Here is a 21195-nt window from a genome sequence, read left to right as displayed (position 1 = left end):
ATTGCTATATTCTTTTCAGGTTGAGATCTAATTACTTCAGTTTCAGAAGGTTCAATGAGCATATCTCTTTCTTTTTATTCGTTTATATGTTATTTTACTTTTGGCTGTGCCTGGCCTTCGTTCTGCACACAGCCTTTTCTCTAGCTGTGGCGAGCAGGGGCTACTCTAATTGCAGCGTGCAGGTTTCCTGTTGCAGCAGCTTCTCATTTCAGAGCACAGGCTCCAGATGTGTAAGCTTCAGTAGTTGTGGTGCATGGGTTTACTCTGCCACATGTGGGATCTTCCCTGGACTAGGTATTGAATCCATGTCACCTGCATTGCAAGGCAGAGTCTTAATCACTGGACCACCAGGGAAGTCCCTCTTTCTATTTTAAGAAAAAGAATTATTAAATAATAAGATATAATGTGTGGCAGAAAGAGTTCTCATAGCAAAATCTTGCAAGCATTTAGATGTTCTATTCTCCACAATTACTAAATTTCTCTTTTGCAAAAGGTACACAAAGATTTGGGGCATCTCTAGTGCTTTTGAGAAGAAAATCATGTGTGATTTAAGTAGAAGTGTCCTTCGTCATAGTGTGACAACCCCTTGTGTTTCCCAGGGGAAGAAACATTATTCATTGTATAACATAAGGAGGCTTCAGTTATAGAAAAATGGAGGAGTTCCCTGTGGTCCAATGGTTAGGACCCAACAATTTCATTGCTGAGGGCCTGGGTTCAATCCCTGGTCAGAGAACTAAGATCCCAAAAGCCATGCAGCATGGCCAAAAAGAAAAGGAAAAAGAAAAAATGGACCAAGAGTGACTTAGAATAGATAATATTTACAACAGCAACCAAAATAATAATAATAATACCAAGGAATAGTTTTAATAAGAACTGTGCAGATTGGAGGGAAGGAGAGGGAGAAAACCAGAAAACTTTTCTGAGGACTATAAATCAAGGACCTGAACAAATGGAGAGAACCGTAGAAAGTCATGGCAAAGTGCTCAGACCCGGGGGTCACTGTGATCTGGGGATCTGCTATGTTTATAAACTGCTCACATATGAAAATGGGGATAGCACTGACAGCCCCCACTCCAGAAGAGAGCATTAAGGAGATTCCTACTCCTTCCTAGAGAAAGGGGGCTGCTTCCTGTGATACATTATACCTGTCTTCACGAAGGATAAAGAGGCCAGCGTTTTCTGCAGCAAAGGGGGCTAGACAAGCTGCGCCTAAACTTGTGATGAGCTGTGTATCTTCTTATCAAGTCTCCACCTTGAGTACTTGTCCCCTGTCCACAGTCTTATCTCATACATGGCCACTGGACTAGTCAGGGTTCTCTAGAGAAACAGAACCAGACATGCACAGAGAGATTCATTTTAAAGAACTGGCTCACACAACTGTGAAGGCCTGCATGTCTGAAATGTGTAGGGCAGGCCAGGAGGCTGCAAACTCAGGCGGAACTTCGATGCTGCAGTCTTGAGGCAGAACTGATTCTTCCAGGGAAACCTCGGGCTGTGCTGTTAAGGTCTGCGAGTGACTGGATGCAGCCCACTTACATCGTGGAGGGTCATCTCCTTTCATTAAAGTCATTTCACTGAACATCACTATAGAAGATGTTTTCCCAGTGGTGGCTCAGTGGTAAAGAATCCATCTGCCAAAAACAAACAAACAGAAAAGAATCCATCTGCCAATGCAGGAGATGCAAGTTTGATCCCTCCTTCAAGGGGATCCCCTGGAGAAGGAAATGGCAACCCACTCCAGTATTGTTGCCAGGGAAATCCCACGGACAAAGGAGCCTGGTGGGCTATAGTCCATGGGGTTGCACAGAGTCGGACACGACTAAGCGACTAAACAGCAAGAGAATATGTTAGTGACACCTCAAATGCAGACATGAAATTAAAAGATGCTTGCTCCTTGGAAGAAAACCTATGACAAACCTAGACAGTGTACTAAAGAGAAGAGACATTATTTGCCAACAAAGGTCCATATAGTCAAAGCTATGGTTTTTCCAGTAGTCATTTATGGATTTGAGAGTTGGACCATAAAGAAAGTTGAGCACTGAAGAACTGATGCTTTTGAACTGTGGTGTTGGAGAAGACTCTTGAGAGTCCTTTAGACTGCAAGGAGATCAAACCAGTCCATCCTAAAGGAAATCAGTCCTGAATATTCACTGGAAGGACTGATGCTGAAGCTGAAATCCCTTATGACTATACAGTGGTTGTGAGAAATAGATTTAAGGGACTAGATCTGATAGAGTGCCTGATGAACTATGGACTGAGGTTCGTAACATTGTACAGGAGACAGGAATCAAGACCATCCCCATGGAAAAGAAATGCAAAAAAGCAAAATGGCTGTCTGAGGAGGCCTTACAAATAACTGTGAAAAGACGGGAAGTGAAAAGCAAAGGAGAAAAGGAAAGATATACCCATTTGAATTCAGAGTTCCAGAGAATAGCAAGGAGAGATAGGAAAGCCTTCCTCAGCAATCAATGCAAAGAAATAGAGGAAAACAACAGAATGGGAAAGACCAGAGATCTCTTCAAGAAAATTAGAGATACCAAGGGAACATTTCATGAAAAGATGGGCTCAATAAAGGACAGAAATGGTATTGACCTAACAGAAGCAGAAGATATTAAGAAGTGGTGGCAAGAATACACAGAAGAACTGTACAAAAAAGATCTTCACGACCAAGATAATCACGATGGTGTGATCACTCACCTAGAGCCAGACATCCTGGAATGTGAAGTCAAGTGGGCCTTAGAAAGCATCACTACGAACAAAGCTAGTGGAGGTGATGGAATTCCAGTGGAGCTATTTCAAATCCTGAAAGATGATGCTGTGAAAGTGCTGCACTCAATATGCCAGCAAATTTGGAAAACAGCAGTGGCCACAGGATTGGAAAAGGTCAGTTTTCACTCCAATCCCAAAGAAAGGCAATGCCAAAGAATGCTCCAACTACCACATAATTGCACTCATCTCACATGCTAGTAAAGTAATGCTTAAAATTCTCCAAGCCAGGCTTCAGCAATACGTGAACCGTGAACTTCCAGATGTTCAAGCTGGTTTTAGAAAAGGCAGAGGAACCAGAGATCAAATTGCCAACATCCACTGGATCATCAAAAAAGCAAGAGAGTTCCAGAAAAACATCTATTTCTGCTTTATTGACTATGCCAAAGCCTTTGACTGTGTGGATCACAATAAACTGTGGAAATTTTTGAAAGAGATGGGAAATACCAGACCACCTGATCTGCCTCTTGAGAAATCTGTAGGCAGGTCAGGAAGCAACAGTTAGAACTGGACATGGAACAACATACTGGTTCCAAATAGGAAAAGGAGTACATCAAGGCTGTATATTGTCACCCTGCTTATTTAACTTATATGCAGAGTACATCATTAGAAACGCTGAGCTGGAAGAAGCACAAGCTGGAATCAAGATTGCCGGGAGAAATGTCAATAACCTCAGATATGCAGATGACACCACCCTTATGGCAGAAAGTGAAGAGGAACTAAAAAGCTCTTGATGAAAGTGAAAGAGGAGAGTGAAAAAGTTGGCTTAAAGCTCAACATTCAGAAAACTAAGATCATGGCATCTGGTCCCATCACTTCATGGGAAATAGATGGGGAAACAGTGGAAACAGTGGAAACAGTGTCAGACTTTATTTTTTGGGGCTCCAAAATCACTGCAGATGGTGACTGCAGCCATGAAATTAAAAGACGCTTACTCCTTGGAAGGAAAGTTATGACCAACCTAGATAGCATATTCAAAAGCAGAGACATTACTTTGCCAACAAAGGTCCATCTAGTCAAGGCTATGGTTTTTCCTGTGGTCATGTATGGATGTGAGAGTTGGACTGTGAAGAAAGCTGAGCGCCGAAGAATTGATGCTTTTAAACTGTGGTGTTGGAGAAGACTCTTGAGAGTCCCTTGGACTGCAAGGAGATCCAACCAGTACATCCTAAAGGAGATCAGTCCTGGGTGCTCACTGGAAGGACTGATGCTGAAGCTGAAACTCCAATACTTTTGCCACCTGATGCCAAGAGCCGGCTCATTTGAAAAGACCCTGATGCTGGGAAAGATTGAGGGCAGGAGGATAAGGGGATGACAGAGGATGAGATAGTTAGATGGCATCACCGACTCAATGGACATGGGTTTGGGTGGACTCCGGGAGTTGGTGATGGACAGGGAGGCCTGGGCTGCTGAGGTTCGTGGGGTGGCAAAGAGTCGGACACGACTGAGCGACTGATCTGAACTAACTGATGTGTATGATTATATTTACATAGAAAAAAATAGAACATATTATACCAAGTGAATAACAGCAGTTATCTCTAGGTGTCAAATAATGGGTAGTTTATTTTCTTGTGATTTTCTGTGCTTTTTATAAATAGGATATTTGGGAATTAGAAAAACAATAAATAAACATTACTCACCCTCTCGCTCTTCTAACCGCCTCCTTTTTCTTGTTTCCTCTTCTATTCTCTTCAGGTTCTTTGTCCAGAGCCCAGAGCAGCGCCATGCTGAGCCATACTGGAGCCTGAGGAGAAAGGAAATTGGCTTTAATGCAAGCACACCCTTCAGTGATACTTTTCAAATCTAATTCTTCATTTGTTTCATTTTCAGTTGAGACTGCCATGTTTAACAATTTCTCTTGGTCAAGTGATGATCTTAAATACATTTTAATTATCTTAAGCTGAAGTAAAATTAGCATCACCGACTCGATAGACACGTGTTTGAGTAAGCTCCAGAAGTTGATGATGGACAGGCAGGCCTGGCGTGCTGCAGTCCATGGGGTCGCAAAGAGTTGGACACGACTGAGCGACTGAACTGAACTGAAGTAAAATCATAGCAAATTCTGTGTTGGTATAAAGAAAATATTTAATACTAAAATAATATTGTGAGTTTTAATATACTTTTCATTCTTTTAAATATTTTTTCGTTAATTTAATGTGCTAGAAAAAAATAAGCATTTTTAAAATACAGACAAGCGTGGATAGGGAATTACGTAGCAGCCCAGTGGTTAGGACTCAGCACTCTCACTGCCGAGGACCCAGGTTTGATCCCTGGTCAGTGAACTAAGATCTCACAAGCCTAATGGAAAACCAAAAAAATTAATAGAAAAAAAAAAAAACCATGGATATAGAGTGTGCACATTTTTTTCTTTTACCTCAGGCTCCAACATGGCTCAGGCTCAGGCTCCAAGCACTACTCTTTATTTTAAATTGTTCATATTTTGTTCATCATAGATATTTTTTGATTCATTTTGATTCTTTTTTTACTTAAAAAATTTTATTTATTTATTTATTTTGACTGCACTGGGTCTCAGTTGCAGCAGGTGGGATCTTCCATCCTTATTGAGGAATAAGAAGTCTTTAGTTGCAGCATGTGGGATCTAGTTCCCTGACGTGGGATCGAACCCAGGCCCCATGCATTGGGAGGACTGAGTCTTAGCCACTTCACCACCAGGTAAGTCCCTTGATGTTTTAAATACTACATTATATATACCAAGAGAACGCACTGATCGTGGCAAAACCCTCTTCCAACAACACAGGAGATGACTCTACACATGGACATCACCAGATGGTCAACACCAAAATCAGATTGATTCTATTCTTTGCAGCCAAAGATGGAGAAGCTCTATACAGTCAGCAAAAACAAGTCTGGGACCTGACCGTGGTTCAGATCATGAGTTCCTTGTTGCAAAATTCAGACTGAAATTGAATAAAGTAGAGGAAACCTCTAGATCATTCAGATATGACCTAAATCAAATCCCTTGAGATTATACAGTGGAAGTAACAAATAGATTCAAGGAATTAGATCTGATAGAACTATGGATGGAGGTTCATAACATTGTACAGGAGACAGTGACCAAAACCATGCCAAAGAAAAAGAAATGCAAGAAGGCAAAATGGTTGTCTGAAGAGGGCTTACAAATAGCTGAGAAAAAAAGAGAAGCAAAAGCTAAACAAGAAAGGAAAAGATATACCTATTTGAATGCAAAGTTCCAAAGAACAGGAAGGAGAGATAATAAAGCCTTCTTAAGTGAACAATGCAAAGAAACAGAGGAAAACAATGGAATGGGAAAGACTAGAGATCTCGTCAAGAAAATTAGAGACATCAAGGGAATACTTTGTACAAAGATGGGCACAATAAAGGACAGAAATGATAAGGACCTAACAGAAGCAGAAGAGATTAAGAAGAGGTGGATCTTAATGACCCAGATAACCATAATGGTGTAGTCACTTACCTAGAGCCAGACATCCTAGAGTGTGAAGTCAAGTGGGCCTTAGGAAGCATCACTAGGAATAAAGCCAGTGGAAGTGATGGAATTCCAGCTGAGCTACTTCAAGTCCTGAAAGATGATGCTGTTAAAATGTTGCATTCAATATGCCAGCAAATTTGGACAACTCAGCAGTGGCCATAGGACTGGAAAAGGTCAGTTTTCATTACAATCCCAAAGAAGGGCAATGCCAAAGAATGTTCAAAATACCATACAATTGAACTCATTTCACACGCTAGCAAGGTAATGCTCAAAATTCCTCAACCTAGACTTCAACAGTAAGTGACCCCACCTTGCTTCATTTACTACATGAAAGCCTTTGACTATGTGGATCACAACAAACTTGGAAAACTTTTAAAGAGATGGGAATACCAGATCACCTTACCTGCCCCCTGAGAAATCTGTATGCAGTTCAAGAAGCAACAGTTAGAACCAGACATGGAACAATGGACTGGTTTAAAATTGGGAAAGGAGTACATCAAGGCTGTATATTGTCACCCTGCTTTTTATTTGTAGAGTACATCATGCAAAATGCTGGGCTGGATGACTCACAAGCTGGAATTAAAATTGCCAGGGGAAATATCAATAACCTCCTGTATTCAGATGACACCACTTTAATGGCAGAAAGTAAAGAGGAACTAAAGAGCCTCTTAATGAGGGTGAAAGAGGAGAGTGATGGGGCCAGATGCCATGATCTTAGTTTTTGAGTGTTGAGTTTTAAGCCAGCTTTTTCACTCTCCTCTTTCACGTTCATCAAGAGGCTCTTTAGATCCTCTTTGCTTTCTAACATTTATTGAGTGCTTACTGTACACTGGGCACTAGGTTAAACATTTTACTTATTTATTCTAACAATGCAACCATAATTAATACTGTACCTTTTTAGGGATGAGGAAGTTGAAGCCCACAGAGGAGTGAACTATCATGCATGAGTGATTATGGCAGAACTTGGAACAGCTCTGTTTGGGTTCCTAAAACATTTCTTGCTTGTTTTTAAAGTATTTATTTATTCATTGGCTGTGTCAGGTCTTAGTTGCAACAGTTGGGATCTTTCGTTGCCCCTCATGGTCTTCGTCTGCCACAGGTGGTATCTTAGTTCTCCAGCTAGGGACGGAACCCAGGTCTCCTCCATTGGAAAGGGGATTCTTTTTATATATATATATATATAATTTTTTTAATTGAAGGATAATTGCTTTACAGAATTTTGTGGCTTTCTATCATACATCAATAAGAATCAGCCATAGTACACCCATGTCCCCTCCCTCCCAGACCTTTCTCCCATCTCCCTCCCCATCTCACCCTTCATCCTGTCACAGAGCCCCTGTTTAAGTTCCCTGAGTCATACAGAAAATTCCCATTGGCTATCTATTTTACACTGGAGAAGGAATGGTGACCTACTCCAGTACTCTCGCCTGGAAAATCCCATGGACGGAGGAGCCTGGTGGGCTACAGTCCATGGGGTCACTAAGAGTCGGACAAGACTGAGCGACTTTATTTTCACTTTTCCCTTTCATGCATTGGAGAAGGAAATGGCAACCCACTCCAGTGTCTTGCCTGGAGAATCCCAGGGACGGGGGAGCCTGATGGGCTGCCGTCTATGGGGTCGCACAGAGTCGGACACGACTGAAGCGACTTAGCAGCAGCAGCAGCATCTATTTTACACACATATTGTAAATTTCTGTTACATCTCCCCTTCTCCCTCCTCTCTTCCTTCCATGTCCATAGGTCTGTTCTCTATGTCTGTTTCTCCATTGCTGATGATTTCTCTTCAGACCCAGGGGAATGAGATGAAAAAGAGGAAGGCGAAATTGGAAGAGAAAAGAGATAAATGGATGTAAACAGAAGAATCGAAAGACCCTATTTTCATGTCAGTTATCTACTCCACCTGCACAGCCACCTCTAAGGCACCATTAATCCTTACAGATAAGAAACTGAGACAGAAGTTCAGGGGACTGTTAGGTTCCTTCCATGGGGGTACCTGCAGAGGGTGGGGGAAGGGTACAGTCTGCCCTCCCTCCTGCCCTCCCTAGCAGTTTCCCAACAGCTTCTCCACAATCTTTCCCTCCCAAGTGGCGGCAGCACATCCTCCTTGTGAGCAATCTCCCTCATTCTGCCCCACCCAGAAGTGGGCGTCCCCTCGCCAGGGACCACGTGTGCAAGAGACTAGCTAGGGGCCAAGACTGAAGTCAATGGCCTCCCAGAGCTGTTCTTGTCTGCCGGCTTCCTGTCAATGTGCACCACACCATGCTTCCTGCCTTGCTGGGGGGATCCCCCTGAAGCACACTGTTGTGAAAAGTGAAACTTCAGAATACCCCAAAACAGAATCTAAATTGGGGAATCTGAGGGGGAAAAAAAAGAGAGAAGATATTCACAGGGCTTGTTGAGTCTTGCAGAAGAGCTCAATGATGGGACGTTTCTGTCATGAGCAGGCAGAGATGATTTCTGGAGAGAAGTGACGGAAATGAATCTTTCACTGTCTACTTTTCTCTAGTGCTTGAATTTTTTTTTAACCTGGTGGCTTTATAACATTTTCAATTACAGAAAACTATTTTAAAGTGGCCTGCCATGCAGTCACCATCCTGTGTGGCTCACCTTCCTGTGAGAAGAGAACAGCTCAGTCAGAGCATGACACATTGGGGTGGGGTCACACATCCGGTCTACTACATATGCCTCCAAATTATGCAACTCATTGTTCTGAGGACTCAAAGTCACGTTTTAAAATCAGAGTCAGCTAAAGTAAAACTGGAAGAGAAAGTTGCTTCTGGAATGTGGAGCACACAGCACAGATCGATGCTGCTTCCTTGGGCAGCACCCTCTCAGGGGCTCTGGGATGGGGTTAGTGGTCATGACTCTGTCCTGGGGAAGAACTGAGGCAGTGAGTCCAGTCTAGCCCATCACTCTCAGGTCAGGTTGGGTCCTGAATAAGCCTCAACCCCAGAGGGTTACAGAGCAGAGTCAGAGGACGAGCGGAGCAAAGACTACAGGGTCAGACCCGCACAAGAGTGTTGAGCATCCAGAAAGAGAGAAATGAGGGGCAGCATCCCACAGTCTTCAACAGGAAATGTCCTTATTCTGAGAAAGGTAGCTGTGGAATCTGGCAAGTGACAGTGGTTGCAGCTGAAGCAGTGAGGTTAGAATGAACCCTGAGGGTCTGTAAAGGAAACAAAACAGATGATCAAGGCAAACGCTATATAAAGTCTCTTTAGAAATTTAAACCCCAGCGTGTGTGCATACTCAGTCATGTCATTGTGACCCCATGAAGTGTAGCCCGCCAGGCTCCTCTGTCCATGGGGTTATTATCCCAGCAAGAATATTGGAGTGGGTTGTCATTTCTTCTTCCAGGGGATCTTCCTGACCCAGGGATCGAACCCACGTCTCCTGCACTGAGATGATGGATTCTTCACCACTGAGACACCTGTGAAGTCCCTTTAAACCCCAGAGTCTCTAATGTGAAAAGAAGGGAATTGAGGGCAGGGGAATTACTCAGCCACTTGGTTGGTATTAGGGGAGGAGACAGGTGAGCAGGCCAAGACTGAGTGGATACCTCCCTTTTCTACTCCTTTAGGAACATCCATCCTTCACCCACTTCCCGATCTAGTGTAGAGGGGCAAGGTCTTTTCCCTGCTCCACTGGCCTCCTCTCTCCAGAATCCATCACTGGAGAAGCTCTGACCTCCTTCTGAATAGCTCAGTTCTACTGTGGGGTTCCAGATTAGAAAACAAGGTTACTTCTCTCATCCAACTGTTAATCCCCTGCTCTTCCTGGTTCATGTCACAAGTGCCTTCTTGCTCAGATCTACCCACCCACACCCCTGCCCCCGGGGTCTTATGAACTTAGAAATACAAACTCATTTAAACATCAAGACAAAAGAAAAACAGAATTGGTGGTTGAATTTTCTGCCATAGAACATTTCCAAATTATCGGCTATTTGGAGTGGTCCTTCTCTATTACTGAGACAATGACCCAAAAGATTACATCACAGAACCCCGGTGTGCAGCCTGAGGGTGGGGGTGGTAATGAGTCAGAGCGTGGGTTTAGGGACTGAACTTACTTATTTGGATTTTAATTCCAGCTCTGACACTACTCGCTCAGTGATTCTCAAAGTTGAGAATGCACCAGAATTACCTGGAGGGCTTATAAAGATACAAGTTACTGGGCCCCATCCCCCAAGTTTCGTATTATTTAGGTCTGAGGTGGGACCTGAGAATCTACATTTCTAACAGTTTATCAGATGATGCTGAAGCCGCTGGTCTACTTTGAGCCGCACTCTCCAGCAGTGTGGTCAGCCGCCTTCCGTGTATATTCCGGACAATAATCGTAGTTATTTGCTGGGGCTAGTGTTTACCTGAGACCCGGCACATGAAGAGCTTGGCATTGTTCGTAGCCCACAGCAAATTCCCTGCTCTTATTGTTGGATGAAGGGGAGGAATCATTTGGTCAAGACCACTCCTCCCGATGAGAACCAAACCTGGGACGGAGCCCTGGGGTGCCTCTCTGTCCGGCGGCGTTTCTCTGCTCCCGAGCCTCTTCCTCCAGACTCTGAGCGCTGCGGCCACACGGCCACTGAGCCCGCGCGCCGCACGCTGCGGTTCCAAGCACACGCCGGCGGCTCACGCCTGTCGTCTTTGTGGTGGCCAGGACCCTCCAATCTTTATCGACGCCGAGAGCCTGGCCGCGGAGACCGGCCCCCGGAACTTGCTGAGATCTGGAGAAGCCGGAGCAGCCGGGCTCCCAGCCGCGGCGGCGGGGCCGGGGTGCCTGGGCCCGGGGCGGCCCCGCAGCAAGCCGGCGTTCCGCGGCGCCGAGCGACGCTGGGGAGCTCGGCCCCCGGCACCTGACCCGGGAGGGGCGGGGAGGACGCGCCTCAGCGGCCGTGCAGGGCCCGCTCCGGCCCCGCCCTCCAGGACGTCCCGTCGGGAAACCGGTGAGCTGCACGGCCGCGCGGCTGCGGCTCTGCCCGGGCACCACAGGTAAGCGGCAGAAGCAGCCCGCCACCCTTCTCTGGACTTAGAACCCAGAGCCCTCCTGCTTCCTGGGACTTCCTGCCGGTCGAGCTCGCTTCTCCCAAGCCCTTGTGCCCCATCCGCCTCCTGCCTCCGCCGATCTTCTCCTCCTCCTCTTCTTCCTCGCCAACCCCGACAGTGACACGAAGGGGCAGGGCCGGGCTGGGCCATCTGTCGTGGTGGCCTCTAGCTCCTCCCGCGGTAGGACTCCCTAAACCTTCGCGCCGTCCTTAAAGGTTGACAGAAAAGCTGGGGTCTCTGGGTCCTGGAGGGGCGGGGTGGGAGAGGTGCGAGCCCCAGTGCCTCCAGGACTCTGCAACATCTGCCCGTCACCCATGTCCTGGCATCCCTTCTGTGCCCCCATCGCCCCGCTCTGGGCCAGCCCCTGTGCTCAGCTGCAGAAAACTTTTCAGAGAGGTTCCCTCCTGCCCGGGTGGAGCGGCTCCTGAGCAGAAGGGGTGAGCGGGCAAGAGAAATGTCCCTGGTGAGGGCAGGGTCTCAGACATCCTCCCTGTGGAGACTTGGGCCTGTAAGGGGCAGGAACTGTGTGCTCAGTATTGTTGGGAGGGAGTCTGATGGGTGTTCATGACTGTGACTGTCACCAACTTCCTGATTTCCTGTCACTTGTTCCAAACCCCAGGCCAACCGAAAGGAGAAATAGTTTGTTACTTGCCCCCAGAGCCTGTCATCCCAGACACGGACCTCTGCAGAGGCTAGGATAGGGCTCGTCTGTATGTATGGGGATGGTGAGGGGTCAATTTGCCAGCACAGCATAAAACAGACCCCTCTATTAGCCAACCACCCCATTGCAACATTCACAAGGAGGGTTCTAACACTGCACTCTCGGTGCAGTGCCAGACCTGCAAATGCAGTTTGCAGACACTGCAGGAGGTTAACAACTCTGGACACACCAAAGAACCTGGGGCTTGTGCTCATTTTGCCAGAGATATGTGTACACTGCCCACGCCCCATTCTCTCGGTGAATGAGCTGTGTCTCTGCCCATTACAGGAAGAGTGAAAAGGATGAGACAGGCAAATGCATGTGATCAATAGTGCAAGCTAAGGTGAGGGGTTTGAAATTTACTTTAGTTCAAGTTATCCAGCAGAAGCCAGTATCATTGCAGGTACTTCCTGACCTCCTGCTCCTTAACAGCGCCATTCACTTTAGGCACCCAGAGGTAACAAAACAACTTTCAGGGGCACCAGAGCAGTTAGCAGAGCAGGCCTGTCAATGGGAAGGTAGTCTAGAGCTGGTGGAACCACGAAGAATACTGGGCTGCCTGGAAAGCCCTCATCCTTGGTAATCACTGCCTATAGTTAGCAGAACAGCTGACTCCTACCCACATGGAAGAACTCAGGCCTGAAAAGGGAAGCCCTGAGGCATGTCAAAAACTGTCTGAGATCAGAAGCATCTCAGCCCCAAATTCAGCTGGGAGAAACCTGAACAGGAGATACGACCTTGGGCTTAGCCCACATAGCCAATGCCTAGAACAGAAATCAGGAATCAAAGGGACAACTAACCCTAGGGCCAAGGCAGTGGGTATAATAGAGGCGGAGAGCTGGCTCAGCTCTGTCACTAAATTAGCTGTCTGACCTTGGCCAAATCACATAAACACTCCCTGGGTGGGGAACAAATGAGAAGGTGTATATGAAAATGCTTTGTCAAAGCTCCAAGCACCAGCCAAGTGCAAGGCAGCATGGTGCTATGGTTAAGATAGTGGGCTTTGAAGAGATGTGGGCTTGAGAGCAAATTCTGCCTCTGCCATTTCATAGCTGTGTGTCCTTGGTCAGGTTACTAAACCTCTGTAGGCTTCAGTTTCCTTATATGTAAAATGGAAAAAGACAACTGTGTCTTGCTTTGGTATGGTAAGCAGTGATATTAAAAAAAGGCTCTGGTATTGTCCTGAACCTCTTCTGGCTTCATGGACATGTTCTGACATCTCCAGCCCTAGAAATGAAGCTGAGGTCCAAAGTGGGTTTCTCTGTCCTGGGAGCACCCAGTGGCTGTGCCAAAGATTGGGTGAACTCGGCTCATCGTACAGCCCTCTGCCCCTCTCTGGGAAAGCCCAACATACCCTTTCTCATTTGATGGGAATGAGAGTGAGGGTTTGAGTGAATGAGAGGTCAAGTGCAGGGCAGTGCCTGTCTCTGTGTCAAGCTCAAAGCTGTAATTGTGCTGTGTACAAGGCTTGCCCAGCAAACAAGGATGGCCTCAGTCTGGGGAGAAGAAGGACTGTTACAAGACTCTTTTGTGGCACCTGAGAGCCCTGGGAGGTCAGGTTATTCTCCAGTCTCCTGTGCAGGCTGGTCCTCAGCCCTGGGTAGAGATTTGAAGAAAGGAAGAAACTCAATCCTCACCCTCCGCGCTGCGGATAGAAGAAAACAAAGAACAGACAGATCAGGGCGTGGAATTAACAACCAGATACCTCAGGATGGACGGATGCTGCAGGAATAGGAAGGTTAGGTAAACTAGTTGGGGAAAGTATAGTAGAGGCAGAGGATTGGGGACCAGGATTTAAAGATTTGAGGAGATGAAAGAAAAGGGAACCTAGGCAGCCCAATGTCTAGACCTGTTGGTTCTCCCTCCCCCATAAAATCTAGTGGTGAAGTCCTATGTGAAGAAACATGGGCCGTGAAACTTGGAAACAAATATGCCCGATACTAATGGCAGTAAGATGCGCTTTAGTCTGAGAAGGCTTCTTGGAGGAGGGGAGTTTCAGGTAAGAATTCTAGAAAAGAAACATAATTTGCTTTCAGTTCAGTTCAGTCACTTAGTTGTGTCTGACTCTTAGACTGCAGCACTCCAGGCTTCCCTGTCCATCACCAACTTCCCGAGCTTACTCAAACTCAACTCATAAGTTACTCAACTCATGTTGGTGATGCCATCCAACCATCTTATCCTCTGTTGTCCCCTTCTCCTCTAGCCTTCAATCTTTCCCAGCATCAGGGTCTTTTCCAGTGAGTCAATTCTTTGCATCAGGTGGCCAAAGTATTGGAGTTTCAGCTTTAGCATCAGTCCTTCCAATGAATATTTAGGACTGATTTCCTTTAGGATGGACTGGTTGGTTCTCCTTGCAGTCCAAGAGACTCTCAAGAGTCTTCTCCAACACCACAGTTCAAAAGCATCAATTCTTTGGTGCTCAGTTCAGTTCAGTTCAGTTCAGTCGCTCAGTCGTGTCCGACTCTTTGCGACCCCATGAATCGCAGCACGCCAGGCCTCCCTGTCCCTCACCAACTCCCGGAGTTCACTCAGACTCACATCCATCGGGTCATGGATGTGATGCAATCCAGCCATCTCATCTTCTGTCGTCCCCTTCTCCTCCTGCCCCCAATCCCTCCCAGCATCAGAGTCTTTTCCAATGAGTCAACTCTTTGCATGAGGTGGCCAAAGTATTGGAGTTTCAGCTTTAGCATCATTCCTTCCAAAGAAATCCCAGAGCTGATCTCCTTCAGAATGGACTGGTTGGATCTCCTTGCAGTCCAAGGGACTCTCAAGAGTCTTCTCCAAAACCACAGTTCAAAAGCATCAATTCTTCAGCACTCAGCTTTCTTCACAGTCCAACTCTCACATCCATACATGACCACTGGAAAAAAACCATAGCCTTGACTAGATGGACCTTTGTTGGCTTTTTAATATGCAGTCTAGGTTGGTCATAGCTTTTCTTCCAAGAAGCAAGTGTCTTTTGATTTCATGGCTGCAGTCACCATCTGCAGTGATTTTGGAGCCCAAAAAAATAAAGTTTCTCACTGTTTCCATTGTTTCCCCATCTATTTGCCATGAAGTGATGAGACCAGGTGCTATGATCTTAGTTTTCTGAATATTGAGCTTTAAGCCAACTTTTTCACTCTCCTCTTTCACTTTCATCAGAAGGCTCTTTAGTTCTTCAATTTCTGCCATGAGGGTGGTGTCATCTGCATATCAAGGTTATTTCTCCCAGAAATCTTGATTCCAGCTTGTGCTTCATCCACCTGGACATTTTGCATGATGTACTCTGCATATAAGTTAAATAAACAGGGTGACAATATACAACGTTGATGTACTCCTTTCCCGATTTGGAACCAGTCTGTTGTTCCATGTCCCGTTCTAACTGTTGCTTCTTGACCTGCATACAGATTTCTCTGGAGGCAGGTCAGGTGGTCTGGTATTCCCAACTCTTGAAGAATTTTCCACAGTTTGTTGTGATCCACACAGTCAAAGGCTTTGGTGTAGTCAATAAAGCAGAAGTAGGTGTTTTTCTGGAGCTCTCTTGCTTTTTCGATGATCCAGTGGATGTTGGCTATTTGATCTGCTTAGCAAGAACATACGGAAAATGCTTTGAAGAGGAAAAGGTAGCCAGTGAGGGTGAGGAGCAAACAGGAAGCAGACTGCCAAGGCCATGTTTCTGCTACAGTCAAATGGCGCGAAAGGAATATGGCCCTTCTAGATTGTGAAAGGAAGAGAGAGGCCTGAGGCAGAGGAAGCTGGCAGGCAGCTTCTGCTGATCCTCCAGATGCTGGGTCATAAGAGCACAGTCTCAGAGAATGGTTTTGAAAGGGCAGAGGAAGAGGAGGATCCAGGAGGCAGAGAATGAATCAGCAGGACTCAGGAGCGTGCATGGAGTGAACCTGACGTTGAAACCCATTTAGAAACTCCATGCCTGGGAGTAGAGTAGGGGCCAGAGTAGTTTCCAGGGTTTCAACGCTACTGGCCGCAATGGGGAAATTGGGAAGGCTGGCCAGCTTAGGGGGCAGGCCACAGACCCTGAGTTCAGGGTGTGGCACGTCGAGTATCCAGTGGCCCAGGGTAGAAATCCTACAGCCAGGAGCCCACCGTACACTGAAGAGAGAAGGGAAAGCTCCAATTCTGTCCTCTCCCATCACCTGCCCCTCAATCTGAAGATGAGCGCAAGCCTTCAGGAATACCCCTTCTGTTAAACACCCCCATCCATCCCTCTCCCCCTGCCAGGTGATGGATGATAAGACTCAGTTCAAGTTTTTTTTCCCCCCCGCCCCCCACCCCGGCTTTCTCTCAAACCCAACCTAATTGTCACCAGGGTTCCTAAGAGATTAGGGAATCCCAGCCCTTGCCCACCTAGTGTTCTTCTTCATCCCTAGGTTCTGAGGACGCTCAAGGCTCAGTTTGAAACGGTTACATATCCCTGCCCAACCTGGCAGGACCTGGAGATCCTCTAGTAACAAAAACCTATGAGCTGGTGAAATTCCTGCTTGGTCACGTATTATTTTGATTTTTCAGTAACTTGACAAACTTGGACTAGATCAAGAAACCTTCTATGGGCCAAGCCTATTCTAGGTACACAGCGTGAGTCAAGTTCAGTTGGGTTTTTTCCAACAGAAAAAATCTGTGTTTGGGCAACTAGAGCTTAGAATGTTATGCAAACAAAAGATGAACCTACATCAGCCCAGGAGAAAACTTGATAGACTTGCTACTGAAATAACTTTCAGTGACTCTTTCCGGGAAAATAAAGCCAAGTACTGCAGCTCTAGTGTTGAGGGGGAAAGCTGAAGTGTTTTGAAGGTGTAATTATGGGGAAAAGTGAAAACCTACCAGCATTCTGTAATCAAAAAGGTCAGAGGTGGAAGGAGGGGTTTGGAGGAGATAATTTGCTACTTTGTTCACAGCATGAGAACACAGGAAGTGAAATGCAGGTTGGGTTGGTTTTGATAACTGAGAAAGTGCTCCCCGGGAGGAAAAAAGGGAGAATCATTTGTCCAAAACAGCCTCTTGGCCCCCTCCCCACAACCGGTAGCTTGAAATGGACCTGCCCGCTCCCCACCGTGGTGTTAGCTCCGTCACACACCTGCCCCTAGTGAGAGCGGTGACAGCCGTCACTTCTCAAGAAACCTGTAATTGAGCGATAGCCTGACTAACTTGAGCAAACATCCCTGTTGGTGGTGTTGCCACTGCTAACTTCCTGGCTGCCACGTCTCTAGGAGGTGAGCAGCTCCCTAGATAAACAGAAAGAAACTTTGTTATAAATAGGCCACCTGGCCAGCAAGGGTGTGTTCCAGGTAGCTGACCCTGGTTCTCACTAAAGCCAAAACTTTACCTGGGAACTACTTTTGTGGCATCTTTAAAGCATTTGTGGTCCTAGGTGAGAATTGGAGGAGGGCAAGCCTGGGGAAGGTGGTGGGAGGAGAGGGGAGGGGATAGGGGGATCAGTAGAGGTTGGAAGGGGGGCATTTTTCAAGAAAACTTAGTACCTCTTATATGTGACAGGGTATCTCAAAAGTCTCAGAAAAGCTTTGTTGTGTGGGATCTTTGTTCTCCAACCAGGGATTGAACCCTGGCCACAGCAGTGAAAGCACTGAGTCCTAACCACTGGACCACCAGGGAATTCCCTTTAGGAAAATTTTACGCTTTAATCACCTAAGAGGTATGAATTCTACAAACTAACAAAAAACATCATTTGAAAATGTGATTCCTTTCACCTATGTGAATTTTGAATAACAACTTTTCATTTTAATTTTGTATCAGGAAATGTTTATCATCTTCAATGGATGGAGACAGACATTAAAATAATAATTTATTATTCAAAATTCATAGGAACGAGGTGAAAGAAATTTAAACTTTCAAATGATGTTCTTTGTAAGCCTGTGGCATTTATACTTCCAAAGTTATTAAAGCATAAGATTGTACTAGGACTTTTGGTACACTTACTCTATATATGTATGTGTAATAACCAACCAAAATGAAATTTTAACAAAACAATACTTACCCATATTACCTGTGATGTAATTGTTTTTTTTTTCCTCTAGTCTAGTCTGATCTTTTAAATGATTTTTTTCCATGCTGATTTGCAACACTTGAAATGTATTTCACAATCCTGTAATGAGTTGCAATCAACGGTTTGATAGACATTGGACTGGGTGAAGCCTCAGTTCCCTTATGCCAGTGACAAAAGGTAAATTTGTATTCGGACTCATGAGGCCCGGAAAACAGGTCCAGTTTGTTCAGTCTAGGAAATGTTCCCAGAATAAGAGGATTTCTGGTATCATCTCAGCACTAAAATCAAGATGGTCTGATGTTTTGCAATCCCAAGGGTGGCTGGAGGGAAAAGAGTTGGGAATGAAAGTTTAGCAGCAGCAGGAGGGAATGAGTGGTTGAGGGCCTTGGGCACACTTGCCAGTGGACCTCTTGGCCAGTCAGAAGCTGGACCGTGTGAAGCCCTGCTCTTGACAAAGGACTGTGCAATGGGGGCTGTTTCTCCCCCAAGTCTGGTGACCTCCCCGACCTTGCCAGCCACACTTCTGGTAACCGTCTCCTACGCAGAGAGCAGGAATCCTTAAAGCCAAAGTCTTCTGACTTGCACCGGATTTTGTGTCCCTTCGAAGAGACTCTTTCCCATCGCCTGCATGCCAAGCAAACAAACCAGAGTCCCTTACTGCCAAGGCTAATCACAGGTGTCTTGTTTCATTTCAGGATGTGGTTAGTACCTTGAGGAACTGCAAGCACCAGAAAGAAAGCCTTTGACAGCCAGGCTGGATTGAGAGAGCAGATGCCTGGGAAGAGCTCAGTTTAACCCCAAGTCTCTCTTTAGGAGGGAACAAAGGAACAAAGGTGAATCATACCGCAATGCCAAGAAGAGGGAGTTGAAGTGACCTGGGTGATTCTGAGTGAGTCAGTCAGGGAGGCCTTCCTGGAGGAGGTGAGTCTTAAGCACCTGGCAGCATCTGATAACTAAGTTTTGTAGGCATATGTCATTTTATTGTGCTTTACTTCATCTTGCTTCACAGATACAGCGGTTTTTACAAATTGAAGGTTTGCAGTAAGTCTATTGCTGAAATTTTCCCAGAAGTGTTATTTTTCTCATTAATGTACTTTTTTTTTTTTTTTTTTTTTGGACATAATGCTATTGCACACTTAGTAGACTACAGTATGGTATAAACATAACTTATATGTCCTGCTGCTGCTAAGTCACTTCAGTCGTGTCGGACTCTGTGTGACCCCATAGACGGCAGCCCACCAGGCTCCCCCGTCCCTGGGATTCTCCAGGCAAGAACACTGGAGTGGGTTGCCATTTCCTTTTCCAATGAATGAAAGTGAAAAGTGAAAGTGAAGTTGCTCAGTCGTGTCCGACTCTTAGTGACTCCATGCACTGCAGCCTACCAGGCTCCTCTGTCCATGGGATTTTCCAGGCAAGAGTACTGGAGTGGGGTGCCATATATGTCGTGGGAAACCAAAAAATTGTGTGACCCACTTTCTTGCTGTGGCCTGGAACTGACTGCACAGTAACTCCCAGGTTATGCCTGAACCATGCCTTTGTTTCTAACTGTGCTCCCTCTTTCTTGTTGGAGCAGAAGGTAGACAGACAAAGTATCAGGGGAGATGCCATGTTCAGATGGTTCAACACTGTTGTAGCAAACACTTCCCCATTCTGCGGCGCTTGGTCTGTGCTTAGCTGGGGCAGTTGCAGAATTGATGAGATGTCAAGTTTAGGCATCAACCAGCCCAGCAACCCCTAGACAGGACACCGCCTCTACGTTGAATCTCCGTTTCCTCCTTGAAGCCGTCTTCAAGCCAGCGGGGTACTCTCCTTGTCTGTGCTCTTACTCAGTTCGAATTGTATTACTTTTTGAATAGATAATGTTGTCAGTGTTCAAAGTGCAAAAGGGTATTTAGAAATAGATTTTTTTCCTGTTCCTATTTCCTCCTGGGACCGGTGCTCCCTGAACCCAGTGCCACCAGTTCTTGGTAGCACTCCAACTAGATTTTAAAATCTGGTGGGGAAAGAGGTGGTCTCACACCTCTCTGTGTCCCTCTGTGTCCCGGCTAGGATGAACTGTCCCGCCTCATCACTCAAGGAAGTTCCCCTAGCACTACACCCTCCCTCCTCATCCGCACTGCTGCTATCTTGGGTCAGACACCCCTAGTTCCTCTTAACTGGTCATCCAGCTGCCACTCAGGTGCATCTCCTAGACACCCTCCACCAGCTGTCACACTACTCTTCTTGTAATGTTGGGCCACTAATCTTTACTGCTCCCCATACCTCGGGTCAAGGGCAAACTCTTTGCTTTGATGACTTGGTTTCAAGCCACCTCTCCAGACCCATCACCTGCTACTCCCATCAGGCTTCATACTCCCACCAAACCAAATTCCTTGGAGTTCTCTGATGGATCATGCTGTCTCCTGCTTCCAGGGCTTTCTATATATTGTTCCCTCTGCCTGAAATGTGCTCACATCACCAGCCAGCTCCTACTTGTGGGTTAGGGCTCAGCCCAAGTTTCTCTCCAGAGGGACTTCACGAACATCACCCTCCCCTACTCAGTGAGCATCCTCTCTCCCTGTGCCCCCGAGGATGCCTCTCTCAGGCTGGGTGCCTCTCTGCTTAAAATTTGACTCCCCCAATTGACTGAACTCTCCTTGAATGCTGGGCTCTCTGCATAGGAGACGATTACCAGAAGTGTGGCTGGCAAGGTCAGAGAGGTCACCAGATGTGGGGGAGAAACAGCCCCTGTTGCACACAGTCCTCTGTCAAGAGCAGGGCTTCACATGGTCCTCCCCGCAGTGTAGCTTGCTCACCTCCTGGCTGGCCACCGTCTGGCGGAGTACCTGGCATAAAGCAGGAATTCACTCAATACTGTCAGGATCAACAAATCTCTACCTCCCAGGCAATACCTAATATAAAATAGATGCTCAAAAAGATTTAATCTTATTCGATTTTTGATGCTGCTGCAGCATCTTTTTTTTTTGCAAAAAGCACTCAACATGTTTATATACAGCAGGCACTTAAAATGTTTCTCTATACAGTAGATACTCAACATATTTGTGAGAAGTAGGTGCTTAGGTATATTTGCTGTATACAGTAGGCACTCAGCACATGCTTGCTATGTATATGGTAGGCATTCAGTATGTGGCTGTATGCAGGCAGAAATTCAATGTGCTTGCTACACACAAAGGTGCTTGCTTCATGCTTGCTGTTTACCTAGGTGCACAATTTCAGC

General features: G+C 46.1%; 2 protein-coding genes across 3 annotated transcripts in view; one reads left to right on the top strand and one right to left on the bottom strand.

Moving 5' to 3' along the window:
• Positions 1–836: 836 nt before the first annotated feature.
• LOC123333307 lies at positions 837–11617 on the bottom strand. Its single transcript, XM_045165519.1, has 5 exons — positions 11587–11617; positions 11345–11482; positions 10719–11256; positions 4407–4510; positions 837–1631 (listed from the first exon to the last, which is right to left on the bottom strand). Exons 1-5 carry the CDS (start codon positions 11615–11617, stop codon positions 1585–1587), a joined length of 858 nt encoding a protein of 285 aa, XP_045021454.1. The 3' UTR covers positions 837–1584.
• GALNT6 (polypeptide N-acetylgalactosaminyltransferase 6) overlaps positions 11085–21195 on the top strand; it is a 38694-nt gene continuing 28583 nt past the window's right edge. Inside the window, exons 1-2 of one of the 2 annotated variants that reach the window (XM_006058497.4) lie at positions 11085–11220; positions 18674–18899. The gene's annotated coding sequence lies outside the window, so the exon portion shown is untranslated. Of the gene's footprint in view, positions 11221–17280; positions 17346–18673; positions 18900–21195 lie in introns of those variants that run through there. The other variant, XM_006058498.3, reaches the window with a different exon arrangement.

Source organism: Bubalus bubalis, chromosome 4 (assembly GCF_019923935.1).
Source record: "Bubalus bubalis isolate 160015118507 breed Murrah chromosome 4, NDDB_SH_1, whole genome shotgun sequence".
In the NCBI taxonomy this organism is placed as follows: domain Eukaryota; kingdom Metazoa; phylum Chordata; class Mammalia; order Artiodactyla; family Bovidae; genus Bubalus; species Bubalus bubalis.
Note: the sequence above shows the minus strand (reverse complement) of the source record. Positions and strands in the feature narration are given on the sequence as shown.

Excerpts from the sequence above, each read along its gene's own strand:
- LOC123333307 (XM_045165519.1), bottom strand. The coding sequence starts at position 11,617 with ATGGGGGCACAGAAGGGATGCCAGGACATGG. Across the intron at positions 11,257-11,344 it reads GGAGGAGAAGATCGGCGGAG|TCCAGAGAAGGGTGGCGGGC; the intron begins GCAGGAGGCGGA and ends CTGGGTTCTAAG. Across the intron at positions 4,511-10,718 it reads ACCCCAGGGCTCCGTCCCAG|GCTCCAGTATGGCTCAGCAT; the intron begins GTTTGGTTCTCA and ends CTTTCTCCTCAG.